At 46.5% G+C, this 22,628-nt stretch overlaps 1 protein-coding gene across 1 annotated transcript in view; it reads right to left on the bottom strand.

Annotated features, from left to right (window-relative positions):
* Positions 1–1,938: 1,938 nt before the first annotated feature.
* ARPP19 (cAMP regulated phosphoprotein 19) overlaps positions 1,939–22,628 on the bottom strand; it is a 37,653-nt gene continuing 16,963 nt past the window's right edge. Inside the window, exons 2-3 of the mRNA XM_063926105.1 lie at positions 8,993–9,115; positions 1,939–3,812 (exon numbers count right to left, since the gene is read on the bottom strand). Coding sequence (XP_063782175.1) covers positions 3,642–3,812; positions 8,993–9,115 — 294 coding nt within the window. The 3' untranslated portion in view covers positions 1,939–3,641. The remainder of the gene's footprint in view (positions 3,813–8,992; positions 9,116–22,628) is intronic.

The raw sequence follows: 22,628 nt of genomic DNA on the forward strand, positions 1-22,628 counted from the left end.
TCCTGCATTCTCTACCCTTCACACACTGCAACCATGTTTGCCATTGCCTCCATCGATCCGTCACCACTTCAATCCATACTAAATGCTGCTGTTAGAGTCCTCTTCTCTTGCCGCTCCACTTTGAAGATAAATGCACAGGTTCCCAAATTCTCCAGAGAACCAATTTACAATGCCCTTAACTACCATAAATACCCTTACACCCATTGTATCACTCTTGTCTACCACATAGTACCCACAATGCCTTTTATTTCCTATCCACCAGTTTCCTGAAAGCTCATCTAGTTTATAAAGCCTACTCCGCTACCCGATTCGCTCCACTTCCCTTACCGGGCACAGAAACCCTGGTATCCCAAAATCCACCATTAGGCAGTCACTCGCTCAAAAGCAGGGCCCTCTCCATACTCATTACATTTTTTCTTGCCTTGAGTGCTTCTCTTTCTTGAATATTGGTTCCACCCATAAACCAGCTGATTCTATTCTAGACGTTTCAACCAAAATGTAACATTAAGGGATCAAACTACTTATCTTCAGTAGTTGCAAATATTAGGACATTAGTTATACTTTTGTTGTAAAAACTTCCCTGGAAAAAGGATCTGCTTGCAGTTTAGTTTTATCAGTAGCATTCTGTATTAATGCTCTCATCGCCTCAGTACATCCCTACCTCACCCATTAATCGTATGCCTGCAATTGCTCAACATTTAACAACTTCGTGGCATTCTACTGGATCAGTGTAAATATGAAAAGCAACAGGTCTCATACACTTAGATGTGTTATAGCTGTATACATGCGTTGAACAAACTATGTGTAGTGTGCATATTCCCCTGAACCAAACACAAATTGAGCTACATTTGTTTGTTTTTAATGTCCCCTCAGAATTAGTGACATGTATACCACACAGAAATACTGCTTAAGGTTTCATTTATTTAAAGTTGGCTATGGGCCAGAAAAACACCTCCTAGAAATGGCCCTGCCATTTTTTGGCAGCCACATTCGGTATGTATTGTTGCCAAGTATGAGAACTCTTTGGAACAAAAGAGAAGCCAGATATAATTAAAAATTTACGACAGCTTTGTCAAATACACAAAGCAGCAGGTACAAATTACAGGTGGTGGAAAGAGCGTTTTGTCACCTAAGAGTGTTGTATCCACAACAGAGCAAATAAACATTTTTTTACAGCCAAGACTTCTAAATGCAGTTTGCAAAAAGTAGTTTAAAAATAAAGTACACACTGTTGAGCGAGCTCCATAATATGAAGCCATAACCAGTGCGTTTTGTACACAATTTTCCCTGCACAAGTTTTCTGGTAAATTCATCCCCATAGCATAATGAACTAGAACAAATAAAAGTATATAAATCTACAGATCATGGAATTCACATTAATATACCAACTTACTGCAAAAAGTTCCTCTATGGCTTTCTTCAGGATACTGTTGAAGTAGAGCAGTTTAGCTGTAAATATCACAGAGGTGGGGTTGGATGAATTAGCAAAGGAGGTAAACGTGGGCTTTTAGCTTCTGGGAAAGGTCCAGAACTACTCCATTATATCCCACGGTAAGCCCAGTGGATACTCGGGAGCCCTTGATAAGCCACACAATTAATTGAATTCCCCCCATAGTTCATTTTTAACATATGTGAAGGGGTTGTCCACTTAACGCAGACAATGACTGCCTTGTATCATCCAAATAGACATGACAACACTAGGCATATTTCTTGGTTTCAAAATTTTGCCTACTGCTGTCATGGCCGCTGCCAATCAAGGCTACATTAGCCTATTTGAGGTGTGAGAACAAATGTGCACTAAGTCAGCACTTTGGGCATCTGAATGTAATAAGATGTAACATAACGAAATGTGGTAAAAGTGAAGCGCTGTATATACAAACAGAAAATATATTATACCCTAAACAAATCAGTTTTAGCAAACAATTCACAATTTAGACGTTAGAAGTGCAGTTGCAATCTTTATTAACAATAGTCATAAATGTTCAGTATATCCAGCATTATTGGAGGTCTTATGCAACATTAATCTACTTTTAAATGTCGATACCAGTTAACGACTGCAGGACACCAATAAGCACAGTAATATTATACACCTGAAAGGTTTAGCAGAGTTACAAACCATAGATTTTTGCTTTATAAATTACTGTTTTTGTTTTACTTAAATATCATCTGTGTCTCAAATGTGAATTCACATCGAGGATTTTTATGCCAGTCACAACCCTGTAAAACTGTTTACGTGAGGCAGTCTGTATATCATTGGGGCACCTATGCCTAGCATGGGATTGGCAACACTGGGTATTCAAACCGTTACTAAGCAACACCTCCAAAAGAAGCCTGACCATCGGAAAGATGTAGTCTAGCAATACCTGCAATTATAAACGTTGCCCCCAATGACCCAACAAGTGCTGTAGTCTTCCAAAATACCCTTTTTCTGCCACAGATGGATGCATGCTGATCACAACAGTGGCATGCAGGTCCACAGTGAATGGAGTCATGGACAAACGCATGCAAGTCTTGCTATGCTGGCATGCAGACCAACAATCTGTGGCATCTCTACGTCAGCCAGATGTGGGGAGAGGATATCTGCTTCACCATCTTTAAAAATGAACCTACAGCAGCATGGACAGGCATTAGTGCAGTTCTGACTTGCTTAATAAGCATTTCATGGAAGGTTTTCATCTTTACTAAAAGTGAAAAAAAAAGAAAAAACCACGTCACGCATAAATTCACTTTGAAGACATGAATTTAGGATGATTAAAAGAATCTGGGGGGTAAACAAACGCTGCTGGGAATTGAAAGGAGCTAAATGTGCTACAGATTTACATATAGATGTTGTAAACTGTAAAAATTAGTACACGTTTGCAAAAAGGTTGTGCAAAACCATTGTATTTACAAAATGGCACAAAAGTGAATTCAACAGTCTATGCACATGCGCACTTCATCCAAGTCTTCAACAGAAGGTTCTATAATACGGACTAGAAAAAAAAAATATATAATACCAGTTTCACCTGGGGTCACTTCCATTGTGTACTAGGTTCATGAAAGGTCACAGCAGTGTGGGCAAATATTGCCCAAGTCAAATCCTATTGTTAAAGCTGAGAAACATTTAAGGCTATTCAAGTTAAAAAGGGCAGAGTGGAGAAAAACCTTTTAGAACCCAGTTTGATTTGACAGATTTGCTTTACTTCCTCTCAAAACATAATCCGTGGTCTTAACCTTCAAATGAAAAGATCAAAAGAAACAAACAAAAAAAATCTTAAATACAAAACTTACTACAGTATGAAGAGAAATCAGGTGAAGAAAGGAAAAGCAGACATTAAAATGGTAAAACCCACCGAAGTGTCCATTGTTTTGTCCTGTCCTACCAATAGGAAATAGGCATTATGTACATTTGTCTTTTTTGTTTTTCAAGTAAATGACTTTACATTGCCATACCAAAACATGTCTGTTTATCAGTGCATTGGTTTTAACGACTAATCTGATACTACAGAATTTCAATCTACACTCAAGACAGCAGCTTGGCATTACTATTGCCTGCGGAGCCATCAGACTGACTATTAGTGTACAGGGAGGAGCAGAGAAGAACAGAAGGTTAAAAAAGGAAGAGATGGGAATGAGGTGGTTTCATGCAGACAGCCAGCTCATCAACCAGCTAGCTTGCTGGCCACAAGGGAGGGTTTCCTCTGCGGAAGGTCCTGTGGAGTGGGAATATGATCTCCTGTGACTTCCGTCTTGTCTGGAGTAGCAGTTGGAAGTTGCTTGTTCTTGATCTTTGCTTTAGCCATGTTGTAATCCCCAGAGTCAAAATATTTTTGCTACAAAAACACAAAAAGTAGTGTTACTTAGTCATTTCATATTGAACAACTTCAAAATAGTAAATGTAAATAATTTATTGTAATGCTAGCGCCCAACGCCACCTAGAGACGACTCCAGAACTTACTCAATCAGAATCTACTTCATAACTCAATAGGTCTGTCCTGACCAGAGGATGCTCCCTTCAGCTGTCTGTAAGAAGCTCTGCTGTGTATAAGCTGGGAACCCGTTTCCTGGCATTTGCAGCTCACATACACCGCATTATAATCTGCTGTGTTGCTACAATCCAGATAAATGCTTCAGAAACCTAATAAGCAGGGCTTCTCCTTAGCGCTGCTCTGGACATTGTACCAGCACAGCCAGTCACAGTATATGTGAGCTGTAATCACTGGGAACAGACAATGCACTGGGAGAGGTGGCAACATGGAAAATGTAATTATTACCTGTGCCCACATTTAATGATGTATTATACCTGTGGTAATTACAGATCTGTCTATATGGATAGTGTTATCTTAATTTACATCATGCATTACCGTACTCCATATAATCTTTCACTTTGCTCACAAATTATTCTAAATTGCTGGGTCATAACTTCTGGCCTTATATACCAGAGAAAATTCTAGAGGCCTGGTACAATATATAGGACACAGTCATTATTTATAACAAAACAGCGCCTTGTTTTTCCAGAAAGTTATGCTGCTGACTGCACACTGCCATATTTCTATGCAAATACAACTCACACCTCAAAACAAGAATATGGATAAACACTGCAGATGCTTTGTGGACTGATGACATCAGAAGTAACATGCACAAACTCACATCATGACAGCCCCATATCTGCAGAAGCGGGTTTGAGAATTTGCAAAAACCTTTCATAGTGTGTACAGCAACCTTTAGGACATCACTTTGTTTTATAATTTTTTTTTCTTCTGATATGGATTCTAAATATTGATCCCATTTTATAGAACGGTCCTAGTCACTGCCCCCCACACTGCAGCATGACTGAGCGATCACACAGGACTCATTCCGCACAGTCCCCCAATATCGGGTTTACATACAAATCCGAATTAGGCCCTTGGTTAATGAAAGGAGGTCTCAAGATACAGTGCATGGCGCTTCAAGTACAGAATTCATTTATAACCGTGAGAAAACATGTCAAACTGTTGGGAATATTCTTTCCCAAGACTGGTGTACCGCCCCGAGCAAGTCGCAGCTTGAACTGTTATTGATATGCAGTATCTCTGTTACAGTAACATAAGCGCAGCCATCAGGCCCGTAGAGCAGTATAGTGGTGGGCAGTATGTAAAAAAGGTTGTGTGGAACACCTGTTAAATTGATCCTGGGGAGACCACTGTATATGGGAGCAGAAACTGACCTTTTTGGATCACGTCGTCAGGTTATCGAGAAACACCATTGGGGGGAATCAACTGCTTTTCATCGGGTGCCTTCTTGTGGCAGACATGGGAAGCACACTGGCACAAACAGGAGTGGGAATAGGAACCATCCGAGTGCTGGAGCACCATCAATATAGGCCAGGATTAGATAAAAACAGACCCCATACGGACACCGGGCCGAACCAGCTACCTTGGCCACTGTGCAGCGCTCTGCGCATCTTCCTGCACAGTTTGCCGTGCGTCAGCTGTTACATACACAAAAACGGACATAAAGAGGTCCAAAGCGGCAAAAGTTGCTGTAGGGAGCAGTTCAGGAATTCCAAAGTCTCAGCTGCTTTGGCCGTGCTGCTCTCATTCTCTCTGCCCAAGTGCAGCAGCTGTGGGTCAGTAGCGGGCTATATAGCTCCCTGCACCATCTGTGGTGCATCATACACAAGGACACGCACAGAGTGCTCCACAACAGCGCAAGTCGCTGCAGGGAGCCGATCCGGTGTTCCAGAGTCTGGACCGCTCTGGCTTTCACCCAGTCCCATTATCCTGCTGCTGCCACAATCCATCTATGCATGGCATTTCCACTGGTAGCCTCCATTATTTGTAGAATTTGACCCTCATGAGAGTGGGTACAAGGACATTGGCGCCAGTAGGCTTACAGAGACTAAAAAAAAAAAAAAGCTAGTGGTGATAATGGATGCCATCTAGGTGGCTGCCAGGATGTGTGCTCTAGCATTGGTGGGTGACTCCTGGGAGTTGGCCAGCAGGTGACACCTGCAAGCTGTGATGGTGGGTGACATCCGGGAGCTGGCCGGCAGGTGCAACTGTGCGGGTGATTGTAGGTGAAATCAAGGAGCCGGCAAGTAAGACTGTGCGGGTGATGGTGCTCCTCTTCCAGGTGTTAAGTGACTGTGCGAGTGACATCTGGGAGCAGGAAGGCGGATGTGACTATGCTGGTCATGATGCCCCTCTCCCTGCCACAGTGTGACCATGTAGGTGATAGCAGATGACATCCGGGGACCGGCTGGTTGGTGTGACTGTGCTGGTGATGGACAGGAGGATATATATATTTTTTAAGCTCTTTATTTATACCAGGAGAGACAAAGAAAGTATACAAAACAGATTCAATTGTACAATAAAAAGGTGAAAACCAGTCTACATGGAGTAAAAAAAAAAAAAAAAAAAAAAAGTTTACAGATAAACAAAAGTCCCGCAAGAGGGGACCCATTGCGAGGGATAAAGAAACAAGGAAGAGCAAGGGGAAGAGAGAAAGGGGGGGAGCAGGGGGAAGGTAGAAAAGGACAAGCACCGAAGCAAAAAAAAAAAAAAAAAAAAAAAAAAAAAAAAAAAAGACAGGGCCGATCTAGGCCATAAGGAGAAAAGTATACCAAAGATAACAATATATAATGCATAAACATACCAATATAGATATAGGTATACGAGTCAGGCATTGGTCAATAACTATCGAGTATTGAGAAGAGCCGGATGGTGTCCGGAGGGAGGATCCAGGATCAGTATGGCTAGGTATATACAGGTGGCATGAACAAAGGAACATGTCGCACATCAATGTGGGGGAGACATTGTGAGCAACCAGGGGCTCCAGACGAGTTCAAATTTATGGGGACAGTCATGCAGATAATAAGTGATCTTCTCCATATTAGCCACGAACCAAATATAAATTATTCAGGGCAGGGATAGTAGGAGCAGCGGAGGCCTTCCAATTTTTAGCGATTAAAGATTTAGCAGCCACAAAAATATGGGAAAACAGGTTATTTAGGAGAGGGTCAAGATCTGGGAACGGTCGAGCCAATAAAAATAGTGCAAGCCCTAAGCCAGAGAGGGATTTCAGCATATCGAGTACTTTATTCCAGAACCGGGCTATATGTGGACAAGTCCACCAGATATGGAAAAGAATTCCCCGCTGACCACATCCCCGCCAACAAACAGGAGTAGCAGAAGGGAACATCCTAGACAATTTGTCCGGGGTGCAGTACCACCGATAATATAATTTATAGGCTGTCTCCTTGAGTCAGGTAGAGATAGAACTTTTAGCTATGCCCTCCCATACCTCCTCCCAACAGGCATCGTCTGGTGGGGGACCCAGGTCCCTTTCCCACTCCCGCTCATGGTGAGTCTGCGATCCCGAGGAAACTCCAACCAACATAGTATAGATCAGCGAAATTAGCCCTCCACCTATGGGTTTTTTAATACATAGGGATTCAAATGAGGTAAGCTTCGTAATACATCAGCTTGAGGAAGGAGAGAAGAAAAAGTCGGATCTGAAAGTATTCAAAAAAAAAAAAAAAGGAGGGGATAGGGAGGAAAACTTAATTTTGATATCATCTATCGACATCCAGTGGTCTTGGAGAGAGAGATCATATACCAACATGAACCCCAGCGCTAAACCAAGATGTGAAATGAGAGGATGAAACCCCATCGGGGAAGGCAGGGTTGTCCCAGAGGGGGGTGAGGGGGGAGTGGGAGGAGGACAAATTGTATTTCCTGAGATTTATGCCAGATAGAAAGATGAAATTTTAGAGAGGAAAAAGGGGTTTGTTAGAGCGAGCTGATACGGTTTGCCCAGACCCCACAGCGAAGCCAGTGAGCGAAGCCCCAATGAAAGGGCTGCTAGGTCGACCCAGGCAATAGAGCCTCGGGGCACAAAAGAAGCCACCATTTGACTCAGATGGCTAGCCAGATAATAAAGTTTAACATCTGGGAATCCCCGACCCCCCTCAGAACGAGGGAGCCGAAGTACAGGAAAAGCGATCAGTGGGGGTTTATCGTTCCAAACAAACTTCACAAATGAGGACTGGGCGTCCCTAAGAACCCTCTCCGGAACCCTCACAGGTAAAGTTTGAAAAAGGTAGAGAAGTTGTGGCATTACTGTCATTTTAAGGGACAGGAGGATAGTGAGTAAAGTAGGCAGACACTGCCAGATTGTGTCTGCCTACTTATCATTCCTTTTCCCCTACATTAGAACGATTAGTTGGGGAAGGGGTGGGGGTGTTTTGGAGGGAATCAAACTGGTCTGATTTTCCAACTAGTTGGACAGTTATCTGCCATTTTTTCAGTGTGTGGGAGCAAAGGAGTGATTGTTTGCTCCCACACGCTGTCCTATTATCATTCCTACCAGCCAACTAGTTGTCTGGTTGAAATCATATCGTTCTTGTGTATGGCCAGCTTTAGACTAGTTACCCTTCGTTCCAGTGACACAATAATGTAATCCTACAGCAGCCAACATCTTAAAGAAGTATATGCGTCCAACTTGTTGCAACAGTTTGTGAAAGGCCCTTTCCCTCTTCAGCACAATACTTATGTACAAGAAAGGTCTATTAGAAAAAAAAAAAAAAAGTTTGCAAAGTTTGGTGTGTAAGGACACACCTGGCCAGCAGAGTGCACAGAGCACAAAAAGAATCCAACACCTTGGAATGAATTGGAACGCTGATTATAGCCAAGCCTCATCACTCAACTTTAGTAATGCAATTGTTGCTGGATGTGAATGTGAATCCTCACAGCCATGAACTAAAGTGTAGTGGAAATCCTTCCAGAAAGGGAGCAACCAATTTCATTGAAATGCCCATGGTTTTGGAATAAAATGTTGAAATACATAGGGTGACATTCAGGTGTACACAAGCTTTACAGCATGAGTGTACAGTATGTCAAACATTATGCGAAAGTGTTCTTTACACACAAAAAAACGAATAAACCCCCAGCAGGAAAAATAAACCAAAAAAAGTGTAATGCATAGTGTATTCAAGATAGCAACATAAACATATGCAAATTATATTTCTTACTCCTTTCTGAAGTCGTTTCCTCAAGAAGTCTGATCCTCCTGGTTTAGGACCTAGATGGGGATACCTTGCTTTTAACTTGGCCTCTTCTGCCTTTTCTGGGCTGATCACCTTATCGTCCATTTCCTAGAAAAGAAACGCCTGTTATCGTAACTACAGGGTGCAACAATCTCATATGGAGATTTATCCTCTAGAGCCAGCAACAGGTCACTGCTAGCTGAAGCTATACTAGTGCTTATGCTCTGCTACTAATCACTAATTACTGAATACTATGTATGAGCAGCAGCCTATATTGCAAAAGCTTTATAATAATTTTTGCATGCTTACATTTCATATAACTCCGATTTCATCTTCTAAAGCCCCAATTACAAATATGCCATTTTAACAAAATTTACTTACATTTTTGCACTATTCAAATGCCTAAATATATCATCTAGGTGGATAAAATCCCCCAGCTGCGCTGACGCGTTTCAGGCCTTTCTAGGCCCTTTTTCAAGGCTAATTCAAGGCCTGAAATGCGTCGGCGCAGCTGGGGGTGTCTCTTTGCTGGTTGTGGAAGGAGATTTGCCGGAGAATCCAGGACGCTTTTCCCCGGGAGGCTACCTGGTATTAAGACCATGTTCGTTTGAGGATTTTATCATCCTCTAAACATCCGGTAATTTTGCACTTTTACACACAGCTTGGGGATCATCTTTATGCTGCATGTGCTCCATGTAGTTTTATGGAAAATTGATTTTTATCTGGAATCTGTTTTACTTATTTTATTAAGTTTATTGTGAAGGAATTAAACTGTGTTACACGAGATGTTCCATATTTTTCTTTTCATATGATATCGATGATTGAGGTCCTGCTGCGAAAATCCGTTTGCACACGAGGATTTTAAAGAACTTCATATACGCTTGAATTCAAGAATAACTAAGGGACGTATACACCCTATACATATTATATGTTCATTTAACTATCGTTATTCATTGTTATTTTGGTGCCACTCCTAGATGGGCCGACACAAACACCTGGCCCATCTAGGAGTGGCACTGCAGTGTCAGACAGGATGGCACTTCAAAAAAATAGTCCCCAAACAGCACATGATGCAGAGAAAAATGAAAGAAAAAAATAAGATTTTACTCACCGGTAAATCTATTTCTCGTAGTCCGTAGTGGATGCTGGGTACTCCGTAAGGACCATGGGGAATAGACGGGCTCCGCAGGAGACTGGGCACTCTATAAGAAAGATTTAGTACTATCTGGTGTGCACTGGCTCCTCCCTCTATGCCCCTCCTCCAGACCTCAGTTAGGATACTGTGCCCGGAAGAGCTGACACAATAAGGAAGGATTTTGAATCCCGGGTAAGACTCATACCAGCCACACCAATCACACCGTATAACTCGTGATACTATACCCAGTTAACAGTATGAAATATAACTGAGCCTCTCAACAGATGGCTCAACAATAACCCTTTAGTTAGGCAATAACTATATACAAGTATTGCAGACACTCCGCACTTGGGATGGGCGCCCATCATCCACTACGGACTACGAGAAATAGATTTACCGGTGAGTAAAATCTTATTTTCTCTAACGTCCTAGTGGATGCTGGGGACTCCGTAAGGACCATGGGGATTATACCAAAGCTCCCAAACGGGCGGGAGAGTGCGGATGACTCTGCAGCACCGAATGAGAGAACTCCAGGTCCTCCTCAGCCAGGGTATCAAATTTGTAGAATTTTGCAAACGTGTTTGCCCCTGACCAAGTAGCAGCTCGGCAAAGTTGTAAAGCCGAGACCCCTCGGGCAGCCGCCCAAGATGAGCCCACCTTCCGTGTGGAATGGGCTTTTACAGATTTAGGCTGCGGTAAGCCTACCGCAGAATGCGCCAGCTGAATAGTGCTACAAATCCAGCGCGCAATAGACTGCTTAGAAGCAGGAGCACCTATCTTGTTGGGTGCGTACAGGACAAAAAGCGAGTCAGTCTTTCTGACTCCAGCCGTCCTGGAAACAAAGTTTCAGGGCCCTGACTACATCCAGTAACTTGGAATCCTCCAAGTCCCCAGTAGCCGCAGGCACCACAATAGGTTGGTTCAAGTGAAAAGCAGATACCACCTTAGGGAGAAACTGGGGACGAGTCCTCAATTCTGCCCTATCCATATGAAAAATCAGATAAGGGCTTTTACAAGACAAAGCCGCCAATTCTGACACACGCCTGGCCGAAGCAAAGGCCAATAACATGACCACTTTCCACGTGAGATATTTCAGATCCACAGTTTTTAGTGGTTCAAACCAATGTGATTTTAGGAAACTCAACACCACATTGAGATCCCAAGGTGCCACGGGAGGCACAAAAGGGGGCTGAATATGAAGCACTCCCTTTACAAAAGTCTGAACTTCAGGCAGTGAAGCCAGTTCTTTCTGGAAGAAAATCGACAGGGCCGAAATCTGGACTTTAATGGAACCCAATTTCAGGCCCATAGTCACTCCCGACTGTAGGAAGTGTAGAAAGCGACCCAGCTGAAATTCCTCTGTTGGGGCCTTCTGAGCCTCACACCACGCAACATATCTTCGCCAAATACGGTGATAACGGTTCGCGGTTACTTCTTTCCTGGCTTTTATTAGCGTAGGAATGACCCTCCGGAATGCCCTTTTCCTTTAGGATCCGGAATTCAACCGCCATGCCGTCAAACGCAGCCGCGGTAAGTCTTGGAACAGACAGGGCCCCTGCTGCAGCAGATCCTGTCTGAGCGGTAGAGGCCATGGGTCCTCCGATATCATTTCCTGAAGTTCCGGGTACCAAGCCTTTCTTGGCCAATCCGGAACCACAAGTATCGTTCTTACTCCTCGCCTTCTTATTATTCTCAGTACCTTTGGTATGAGAGGCAGAGGAGGGAACACATAAACCGACTGGTACACCCACGGTGTCACTAGAGCGTCCACAGCTATCGCCTGAGGGTCCCTTGACCTGGCGCAATATCTCTTTAGCTTTTTGTTGAGGCGGGACGCCATCATGTCCACCTGTGGCCTTTCCCAACGGTTTACCAACAGTAGGAAGACTTCTGGATGAAGTCCCCACTCTCCCGGGTGTAGGTCGTGTCTGCTGAGGAAGTCTGCTTCCCAGTTGTCCACTCCCGGAATGAACACTGCCGACAGTGCTAGTACGTGATTTTCCGCCCATCGGAGAATCCTTGTGGCTTCTGCCATTGCCATCCTGCTTCTTGTGCCGCCCTGTCGGTTCACATGGGCGACTGCCGTGATGTTGTCTGACTGGATCAGTACCGGCTGGTTTTGAAGCAGGGGTCTTGCCTGACTTAGGGCATTGTAAATGGCCCTTAGTTCCAGAATATTTATATGTAGGGAAGTCTCCTGACTTGACCATAGTCCTTGGAAGTTTCTTCCCTGTGTGACTGCTCCCCAGCCTCGAAGGCTGGCATCCGTGGTCACCAGGACCCAGTCCTGTATGCCGAATCTGCGGCTCTCTAGAAGATGAGCACTCTGCAGCCACCACAGTAGAGACACCCTGGTCCTTGGAGACAGGGTTATCATTTGATGCATCCGAAGATGCGATCCCGACCACTTGTCCAAGAGGTCCCACTGGAAGGTCCTCGCATGGAACCTGCCGAATGGAATTGCTTCGTATGAAGCCACCATTTTTCCCAGGACTCGTGTGCAACGATGCACCGATACCCGTTTTGGTTTCAGGAGGTCTCTGACTAGAGATGACAACTCCTTGGCTTTCTCCTGCGGGAGAAACACTTTTTTCAGTTCTGTGTCCAAAATCATCCCCAGGAACAGTAAGCGAGTGGAAGGAACCAGCTGTGACTTTGGAATGTTCAGAATCCAGCCATGCTGTTGTAGCACCTCCTGAGATAGTGCTACTCCGACCAGTAACTGCTCCCTGGACCTCGCCTTTATAAGGAGATCGTCCAAGTATGGGATAATTAAAACTCCCTTTTTTCGAAGGAGTATCATCATTTCTGCCATTACCTTGGTAAACACCCTCGGTGCCGTGGACAGTCCAAACGGTAGTGTCTGGAATTGGTAATGGCAATCCTGTACCACAAATCTGAGGTACTCCTGGTGAGGAAGGTAAATAGGGACATGCAGGTAAGCATCCTTGATGTCCAGGGATACCATGTAATCCCCCTCGTCCAGGCTTGCAATAACCGCCCTGAGCGATTCCATCTTGAACTTGAATTTCTTTATGTAAGTGTTCAAGGATTTCAAATTTAAAATGGGTCTCACCGAACCGTCTGGTTTCGGCACCACAAAGAGTGGAATAGTAGCCCCGGCCTTGTTGAAGTAGGGGTACCTTGACTATAACCTGCTGGGAATACAGCTTGTGAATGGCCTCTAGCACAGCCTCCCTGCCCGATGGAGTCGTCGGTAAGGCTGATTTGAGGAAACGGCGGGGGGGCGGCGCCTCGAATTCCAGCTTGTACCCCTGAGATACTACTTGAAGTATCCAGGGATCCACCCGTGAGCGAGCCCACTGATCGCTGAAATTTTTGAGGCGGCCCCCCACCGTACCTGGCTCCGCCTGTGGAGCCCCACCGTCATGCGGCTGATTTGGAAGAAGCGGGGGAGGACTTTTGGTCCTGGGAACCGGCTGTGTGTTGCAGCTTTTTCCCCCTTCCTCTGCCTCTAGACAGAAAGGACCCGCCTTTTCCGCGCCTGTTTTTCTGGGGTCGAAAGGACTGTACCTGGTAATACGGTGCTTTCTTAGGCTGTGAGGGGACATGGGGCAAAAATGCAGACTTCCCAGCCGTTGCTGTGGAAACAAGGTCTGAGAGACCGTCCCCGAATAACTCCTCACCCTTATAAGGCAAAACTTCCATGTGCCTTTTAGAATCTGCATCTCCTGTCCACTGCCGAGTCCATAAGCCTCTCCTAGCAGAGATGGACAAAGCACTTATTCTAGATGCCAGCCGGCAGATCTCCCTCTGTGCATCTCTCATGTATAAGACCGAGTCTTTTATATGCTCTATGGTTAGCAATATAGTGTCTGTCTAGGGTGTCAATATTTTCCGACAGGGAATCTGACCAAGCAGCAGCAGCACTGCACATCCAGGCTGAGGCAATAGCTGGTCTCAGTATAACACTAGTGTGTGTGTAAATAGATTTTAGGATAGCCTCCTGCTTTCTATCAGCAGGTTCCTTTAGGGCAGCCGTATCCGGAGACGGTAGTGCCACCTTTTTAGACAAACGTGTGAGCGCTTTATCCACCCTAGGGGGAGTTTCCCAACGTGACCTATCCTCTGGCGAGAAAGGGAACGCTATTAGTAATTTTTTTGAAATCACCAATTTTTTATCGGGGAAAGCCCACGCTTCTTCACACACCTCATTCAATTCCTCAGATGGGGGAAAAACTATAGGTAGTTTTTTCTCTCCAAACATAATACCCTTCTTTGAGGTACCCGGGTTTATATCAGTAAGGTGTAATACCTCTTTCATTGCCTCAATCATGCCACAAATGGCCCTAGTGGACATTAAATTTGACTCATCGTCGTCGACACTTGCATCAGTATCCGTGTCGACATCTGTGTCTGCCATCTGAGGTAGTGGTCGTTTCAGGGCCCCTGACGGCCTTTGAATCGTCTGGGCAGGCACGAGCTGAGAAGCCGGCTGTCCCGCATTTGGCATGTCGTCAAATTTTTTATGTAAGGAGTCGACACTTGCACGTAATTCCTTCCATAAATCCATCCACTCAGGTGTCTGCCCCGCAGGGGGTGACATCACATTAATAGGCATCTGCTCCGCCTCCACATAAGTCTCCTCATCAAACATGTCGACACAGCCGTACCGACACACCGCACACACACAGGGAATGCTCTTACAAGGAGACAGGACCCCACAAAAGCCCTTTGGGGAGACAGAGAGAAAGTATGCCAGCACACACCAGAGCGCTATAATAATACAGGGACTAACTGAATTATGACCCTTTATAGCTGCTTATTATATTAAACTGCGCCCAAATTTAGTGCCCCCCTCTCTTTTTTACCCTTTCCGTAGTGTAGACTGCAGGGGAGAGTCAGGGAGCTTCCTTCCAGCGGAACTGTGAGGGAATAATGGCGCCAGTGTGCTGAGGGAGAAGGCTCCGCCCCTTTTTCGGCGGCCTTTCTCCCACTTTTTTCTGTAATTCTGGCAGGGGTAATTACCACATATATAGCCTCTGGGACTATATATTGTGGTTATTTTTGCCAGCCAAGGTGATATTATTGCTGCTCAAGGCGCCCCCCCCCAGCGCCCTGCACCCTCAGTGACCGGAGTGTGAAGTGTGTATGAGGAGCAATGGCGCACAGCTGCAGTGCTGTGCGCTACCTTGGTGAAGACTGATGTCTTCTGCCGCCGATTTTCCGGACCATCTTCATGCTTCTGGCTCTGTAAGGGGGACGGCGGCGCGGCTCCGGGAACGAACACCAAGGACGAGTCCTGCGGTCGATCCCTCTGGAGCTAATGGTGTCCAGTAGCCTAAGAAGCCCAAGCTAGCTGCAAGCAGGTAGGTTCGCTTCTTCTCCCCTTAGTCCCACGATGCAGTGAGCCTGTTGCCAGCAGGTCTCACTGTAAAATAAAAAACCTAATTTTAAACTTTCTTTCTAGCAGCTCAGGAGAGCTCCTAGTGTGCAACCAGCTCGGGCCGGGCACAGAAATCTAACTGAGGTCTGGAGGAGGGGCATAGAGGGAGGAGCCAGTGCACACCAGATAGTACCAAATCTTTCTTATAGAGTGCCCAGTCTCCTGCGGAGCCCGTCTATTCCCCATGGTCCTTACGGAGTCCCCAGCATCCACTAGGACGTTAGAGAAAAGAGGTGCAAGATGGAATTGTCCTTGGGCCCTCCCACCCTTATGTTGTATAAACAGGACATGCACACTTTAACAAACCCATTTCAGCGACAGGATCTGCCACACAACTGTGACTGAAATGACTAGTTGGTTTGGGACCCACCAAAAAAGCAATCAATCTCTCCTTGCACAAACTGGCTCTACAGAGGCGAGATGTCCACCTCCTCCTCATCGTCCGATTCCTCACCCCTTTCACGGTGTACATCCTCCTCCTCACAGATTATTAATTCGTCCCCACTGGAATCCACCATCTCAGGTCCCTGTGTACTTTCTGGAGGCAATTGCTGGTGAATGTCTCCACGGAGGAATTGATTAGAATTCATTTTGATGAACATCATCTTCTCCACATTTTCTGGAAGTAACCTCGTACGCCGATTGCTGACAACGTGAGCGGCTGCACTAAACACTCTTTCGGAGTACACACTGGAGGGTAGGCAACTTAGGTAAAATAAAGCCAGTTTCTGCAAAAACCTCCAAATTGCCTCTTTTTCCTGCCAGTATACGTACGGACTGTCTGACGTGCCTACTTGGATGCGGTCACTCATATAATCCTCCACCATTCTTTTAATGGTGAGAGAATCATGTGCAGTGACAGTAGACGACATGTCAGTAATCGTTGGCAGGTCCTTCAGTCCGGACCAGATGTCAGCACTCGCTCCAGACTGCCCTGCATCACCGCCAGCGGGTGGGCTCGGAATTCTAACCTTTTCCTCGCACCCCCAGTTGCGGGAGAATGTGAAGGAGGAGATGTTGACGGGTCACGTTCCGCTTGACTTGACAATTTTCTCACCAGCAGGTCACCAGCAGACTTGTGTCTGCCGGAAAGAGAGATACAACGTAGGTTTTAAATCTAGGATCGAGCACGGTGGCCAAAATGTAGTGCCCTGATTTCAACAGATTGACCACCCGTGAATCCTGGGCTCCATCCACAAGTCCCACATGCCTAGCGGAATCGCTCTGTTTTAGCTCCTCCTTCAATGTCTCCAGCTTCTTCTGCAAAAGCCTGATGAGGGGAATAACCTGACTCAGGCTGGCAGTGTCTGAACTGACTTCACGTGTCGCAAGTTCAAAGGGTTGCAGAACCTTGCACAACGTTGAAATCATTCTCCACTGCGCTTGAGTCAGGTGCATTCCCCCCTCCTTTGCCTATATCGTAGGCAGATGTATAGGCTTGAATGGCCTTTTGCTGCTCCTCCATCCTCTGAAGCATATAGAGGGTTGAATTCCACCTCGTTACCACCTCTTGCTTCAGATGATGGCAGGGCAGGTTCAGGACTGTTTGCTGGTGCTCCAGTCTTCGGTACGCGGTGGCTGAATGCCAAAAGTGGCCCGCAATTCTTCGGGCCACCGATAGCATCTCTTGCATGCCCCTGTCGTTTTTTAAATAATTCTGCACCACCAAATTCAATGTATGTGCAAAACATGGGACGTGCTGGAATTTGCCCACATGTAATGCACGCACAATATTGCTGGCGTTGTCCGATGTCACATATCCCCAGGAGAGTCCATTTGGGGTAAAGCCATTCTGCGATGTTCCTCAGTTTCCGTAAAAGGTCGTCAGCTGTGTGCCTCTTTTGGAAAGCGGTGATACAAAGCGTAGCCTGCCTAGGAACGAGCTGGCGTTTGCGAGATGCTGCTACTGGTGCCGCTGCTGCTGTTCTTGCTGCGGGAGGCAATACATCTACCCAGTGGGCTGTCACAGTCAAAGTCCTGAGTCTGCCCTTCTCCACTTGTCCATGGTTAAGTGGACATTGGGTACAACTGCATTTTTTAGGACACTGGTGACTCTTTTTCTGAGGTCTGTGTACATTTTCGGTATCGCCTGCCTAGAGAAATGGAACCTACATGGTATTTGGTACCGGGGACACAGTACCTCAATCAAGTCTGTAGTTGCCTGTGAATTAACGGTGGAGAACGGAAACACGTTTCTCACCGCCCAGGCTGCCAAGGCCTGAGTTATCCGCTTTGCAGCAGGATGACTGCTGTGATATTTCATCTTCTTCGCAAAGGACTGTTGGACAGTCAATTGCTTACTGGAAGTAGTACAAGTGGTCTTCCGACTTCCCCTCTGGGATGCCGATCGACTCCCAGCAGCAACAGCAGCAGCGCCAGCAGCAGTAGGCGTTACACTCAAGGATGCATCGGAGGAATCCCAGGCAGGAGAGGACTCGTCAGACTTGACAGTGACATGGCCTGCAGGACTATTGGCTTTCCTGTGCAAGGAGGAAATTGACACTGAGTGAGTTGGTGGTGTGGTTTGCAGGAGCTTGGTTACAAGAGGAAGGGATTTAGTGGTCAGTGGACTGCTTCCGCTGTCATCCAAAGTTTTTGAACTTGTCACTGACTTATGATGAATGCGCTGCAGGTGACGTATAAGGGAGGATGTTCCGAGGTGGTTAACGTCCTTACCCCTGTGTTAAAATAATTCCACACCGAAGAGGTGATTTTTTTTTGTAATGTGACCAGGCATGTCAATTGCCATATTCGTCCCACGGACAACAGGTGTCTCCCTGTGTGCCTGACTTAAACAAACCACCTCACCATCAGAATCCTCCTCGTCAATTTCCTCCTCAGCGCCAGCAACACCCATATCCTCATCCTGGTGTACTTCAACAGTGACATCTTCAATTTGACTATCAGGAACTGGACTGCGGGTGCTCCTTCCAGCACTTGCAGGGGGCGTGCAAATGGTGGAAGGCGCCACCTCTTCCCGTCCAGTGTTGGGAAGGTCAGGCATCGCAACCGACACAATTGGACTCTCCTTGGGGATTTGTGATTTAGAAGAACGCACAGTTCTTTGCTGTGCTTTTGCTAGCTTGAGTCTTTTCATTTTTCTAGCGAGAGGATGAGTGCTTCCATCCTCATGTGAAGCTGAACCACTAGCCATGAACATAGGCCAGGGCCTCAGCCGTTCCTTGCCACTCCGTGTCGTAAATGGCATATTGGCAAGTTTACGCTTCTCCTCAGACGCTTTTAATTTTGATTTTTGGGTCATTTTACATGCTCTCTACTATGACATTGGGCATCGGCCTTGGCAGACGACGTTGATGGCATTTCATCGTCTCGGCCATGACTAGTGGCAGCAGCTTCAGCACGAGGTGGAAGTGGATCTTGATCTTTCCCTATTTTACCCTCCACATTTTTGTTCTCCATTTTTTAACGTGTGGAATTATATGCCAGTATCAATAGCAATGGCCTACTACTATATATACTGTGCAAAACTGAAATGCACCACAGGTAGGGATGGATAGTATACTTGACGACACAGAGGTAGGTAGAGCAGTGGCCTACTGTACCGTACTGCTATATATTATATACTGGTGGTCAGCAAACTGTGCAAAACTGAAATGCACCACAGGTAGGGATGGATAGTATACTTGACGACACAGAGGTAGGTAGAGCAGTGGCCTTCTGTACCGTACTCCTATATATTATATACTGGTGTTCAGCAAAATTATGCACTGTACTCCTACTATATACTACAATGCAGCACAGATATGGAGCGTTTTTCAGGCAGAGAACGTATAATACTCGTGGTCACTGGTCAGCAAACCTCTGCACTGTACTCCTCCTATATAATACTGCTGGTCCCCAGTCGCCACAATAAAGCAGTGTGAGCACAGATATATGCAGCACACTGAGCACAGATATGGAACGTTTTTCAGGCAGAGAACGTATAATACTGGTGGTCACTGGTCAGCAAAACACTGCACTGTACTCCTCCTATAATACTGCTGGTCCCCAGAATAAAGATATTTGCAGCCCCCTGAAAGTTCTGAAACAAAGTGAGAGGACGCCAGCCACGTCCTCACAATCATTTCCAATGCACGAGTGAAAAATGGCGGTGACGCGCGGCTCCTTATATAGAATCTGAAACTCGCGAGAATCCGACAGCGGGATGACGACGTTCGGGCGCGCCCGGGTTAACCGAGCAATACTGGTGTATCCGAGTATGCCTCGGACCAGTGTAAAATGGGTGAAGTTCGGGGGGGGGGGGGGGGGGGGGGGGGTTCGGATTCCGAGGAACCGAACCCGCTCATCACTAACTTTAATAGAGCCCAACTTTAGGCCCGCCATCCACACCTGCTTGCAAAAAATGGAGCAAACGCCCCAGCTGAAACTCTTCCGTAGGAGCCTTCTTGGATTCACACCAAGACACTTATTTCCTCCAAATACGGTGGTAATGCTTTGCCGTTACTTCTTTTCTAGCCTGAATAAGTGTGGGAATGACTTCACTGGGAATACCCTTTCGGGCTAGGATTTGGCGTTCAACTGCCATGCCGTCAAATACAGCCGCGGTAAGTCTTGATACACGCACAGTCCTTGCTGTAACGGGTCCTCCCGTAGAGGAAGAGGCCAGGGATCTTCTATGAGCAATTCTTTAAGATCTGGATACCAGGCCCTCCTTGGCCAATCTGGAACAATGAGTATCGCCTGAATCCTTGTTCTTCTTATCCTCTATCACTTTTGGAATGAGAGAAGTGGAGGGAACACAAACCAACGGAAACACACACGGTGTCACTAGGGCGTCCACCGCTACCGCTTGAGGGTCTCTCGACCTGGAATAATATCTCTGAAGTTTCTTGTTGCAGCGGGACACCATCATGTCTATTTGGAGAATTCCCCAACGACTTGTCACTTCTGCAAAGACCTCTCGATGAAGACCCCACTCTCCTGGATGGAGATTGTGTCTGCTGAGGAAGTCTGGCGGTTTATGCATGCCACTACTGTTATGTTGTCTGACTGAATCAAGACGGGCAGACCGCGAAGATGTTCTGCTTGCAGAATGCCGTTGTAAATGGCCCTTAATTCCAGAATGTTTATGTGCAGACAAGCTTCCTGGCTTGACCCTTTTCCCTGAAAATTTCTCCCCTGTGTGACTGCTCCCCAGTCTCAGAGACTTGCATCTGTGGTCACCAGGATCCAATCCTGAATCCCGAACCTGCGTCCCTCCAGGTGGTGAGAACTGTGCAGCCACCACAGAAGGGAGATCCGGGTCCTGGAAGATAGGACGGAGAAGAAGAAGTTTCTTCACTCCCCCCGTCACGCGGCTTCAATGAAGTGCAGGCAAATATGGACGAGATCGTCCATATTGGCCTGCATGTACAGCAGACAGGGGGCCAGCGATGAACGAGCGCGGGGCCGTGCATCGTTCATCGCTGGAGCCTCCACACTGAAAGATATGAATGAGTTCTCGTTCATTTATTAACGAGATCGTTCATATCTTTCAAACAAATCGGCCAGTGTGTAGGGCCCATTAGACTCTGATTTATCTAATCTTAGTCAACCAAGCCACATTTGCATTCAAAACACTCAACATATTTACCCACTCAGCAGTCGGCGGTGCCAACAGGGTCACTCCTACCTCCTTTTCTGTCCCTGCTCTGGCTTCCTCCTGGGAAGAGCACTCAGCCTCAGACATGTCGACACACACGTATCGACACCTACAATCACACTGGGCTATAGGGGACAGACCCACAGCAAAGCCTGTTAGAAAGACACAGAGGGAGTTTGCCAGCTCACAACCCAGTGCCCAACCCGGTACTGAGACTTTACATACAATGCCTCAGACCTGCTAGCGCTTTTATAATTAAGATAATAGCACCAAATCTACTGTGACCCCCCCCCCCCCCGTTTTGCACCCTGTTACTTGTACAGCAGTGTGGAGGTCAGGGCCAGCGTCTCTGCAGCTTCTGTGAAGAGAAAATGGCGCTGGTCAGAGCTGTGAAGGCTAAGCCACGCCCCCTCACCGATGCGCTTCAGTCCCGCTCAAATCTACAGAATTTTACTGGCGGGGGTCTATATTTAGTGCCTAGGCACTTATAATATACTTATTTGCCAGCCAAAACTTCAGTATTCATGCTGCCCAGGGCGCACCCCCTGCGCCCTACACCCTGCTAGTGCCACTGTGTGTGTGGGAGCATGGCTGCGCGGTACCTCAACACTGAAGTCTTCTGCAGTCACTGAAGTCTTCTTTTCCTCACCCGGCTTCTTTCTTCTGGCTCTGCAAGGGGGGTGACGGCGCGGCTCCGGGAACGAGCAGCTAGGCGCACCAAGTGATCGGACCCTCTGGAGCTAATGGTGTCCAGTAGCCTAAGAAGCAGAACCTTTGAACTCACAGAAGTAGGTCTGCTTCTGTCCCCTCAGTCCCACGATGCAGGGAGCCTGTTGCCAGCAGGTCTCCCTGAACATAAAAAACATAAGTCTTTTTTCAGAGAAACTCAGTAGAGCGCCCCTGTGTGTGACCAGTCTCCCTGGGCACAGAATCTAACTGGAGTCTGGAGGGGAGGCATAGAGGGAGGAACCAGTTCACACCCATTTAAAGTCTTAAAGTACCCATGTCTCCTGCGGATCCCGTCTATACCCCATGGTTCTTGAACCATCCCCAGCATCCTCTAGGACGTATGAGAAATTATGTGATCATCTCACTTTAACGCTGAAAGGAACAGTTAGTGGATAGGCCTGCAAACATGCTTTGGCAAGCATTCATTGGATTTCAATTTCTCTATCGTCCTAGTGGATGCTGGGGTTCCTGAAAGGACCATGGGGAATAGCGGCTCCGCAGGAGACAGGGCACAAAAAGTAAAGCTTTTCCAGATCAGGTGGTGTGCACTGGCTCCTCCCCCCATGACCCTCCTCCAGACTCCAGTTAGATTTTTGTGCCCGGCCGAGAAGGGTGCAATCTAGGTGGCTCTCCTAAAGAGCTGCTTAGAGAAAGTTTAGCTTAGGTTTTTTATTTTACAGTGAGTCCTGCTGGCAACAGGATCACTGCAACGAGGGACTGAGGGGAGAAGAAGTGAACTCACCTGCGT

Source organism: Pseudophryne corroboree, chromosome 6, assembly GCF_028390025.1.
Source record: "Pseudophryne corroboree isolate aPseCor3 chromosome 6, aPseCor3.hap2, whole genome shotgun sequence".
NCBI classification, from domain to species: Eukaryota; Metazoa; Chordata; class Amphibia; order Anura; family Myobatrachidae; genus Pseudophryne; species Pseudophryne corroboree.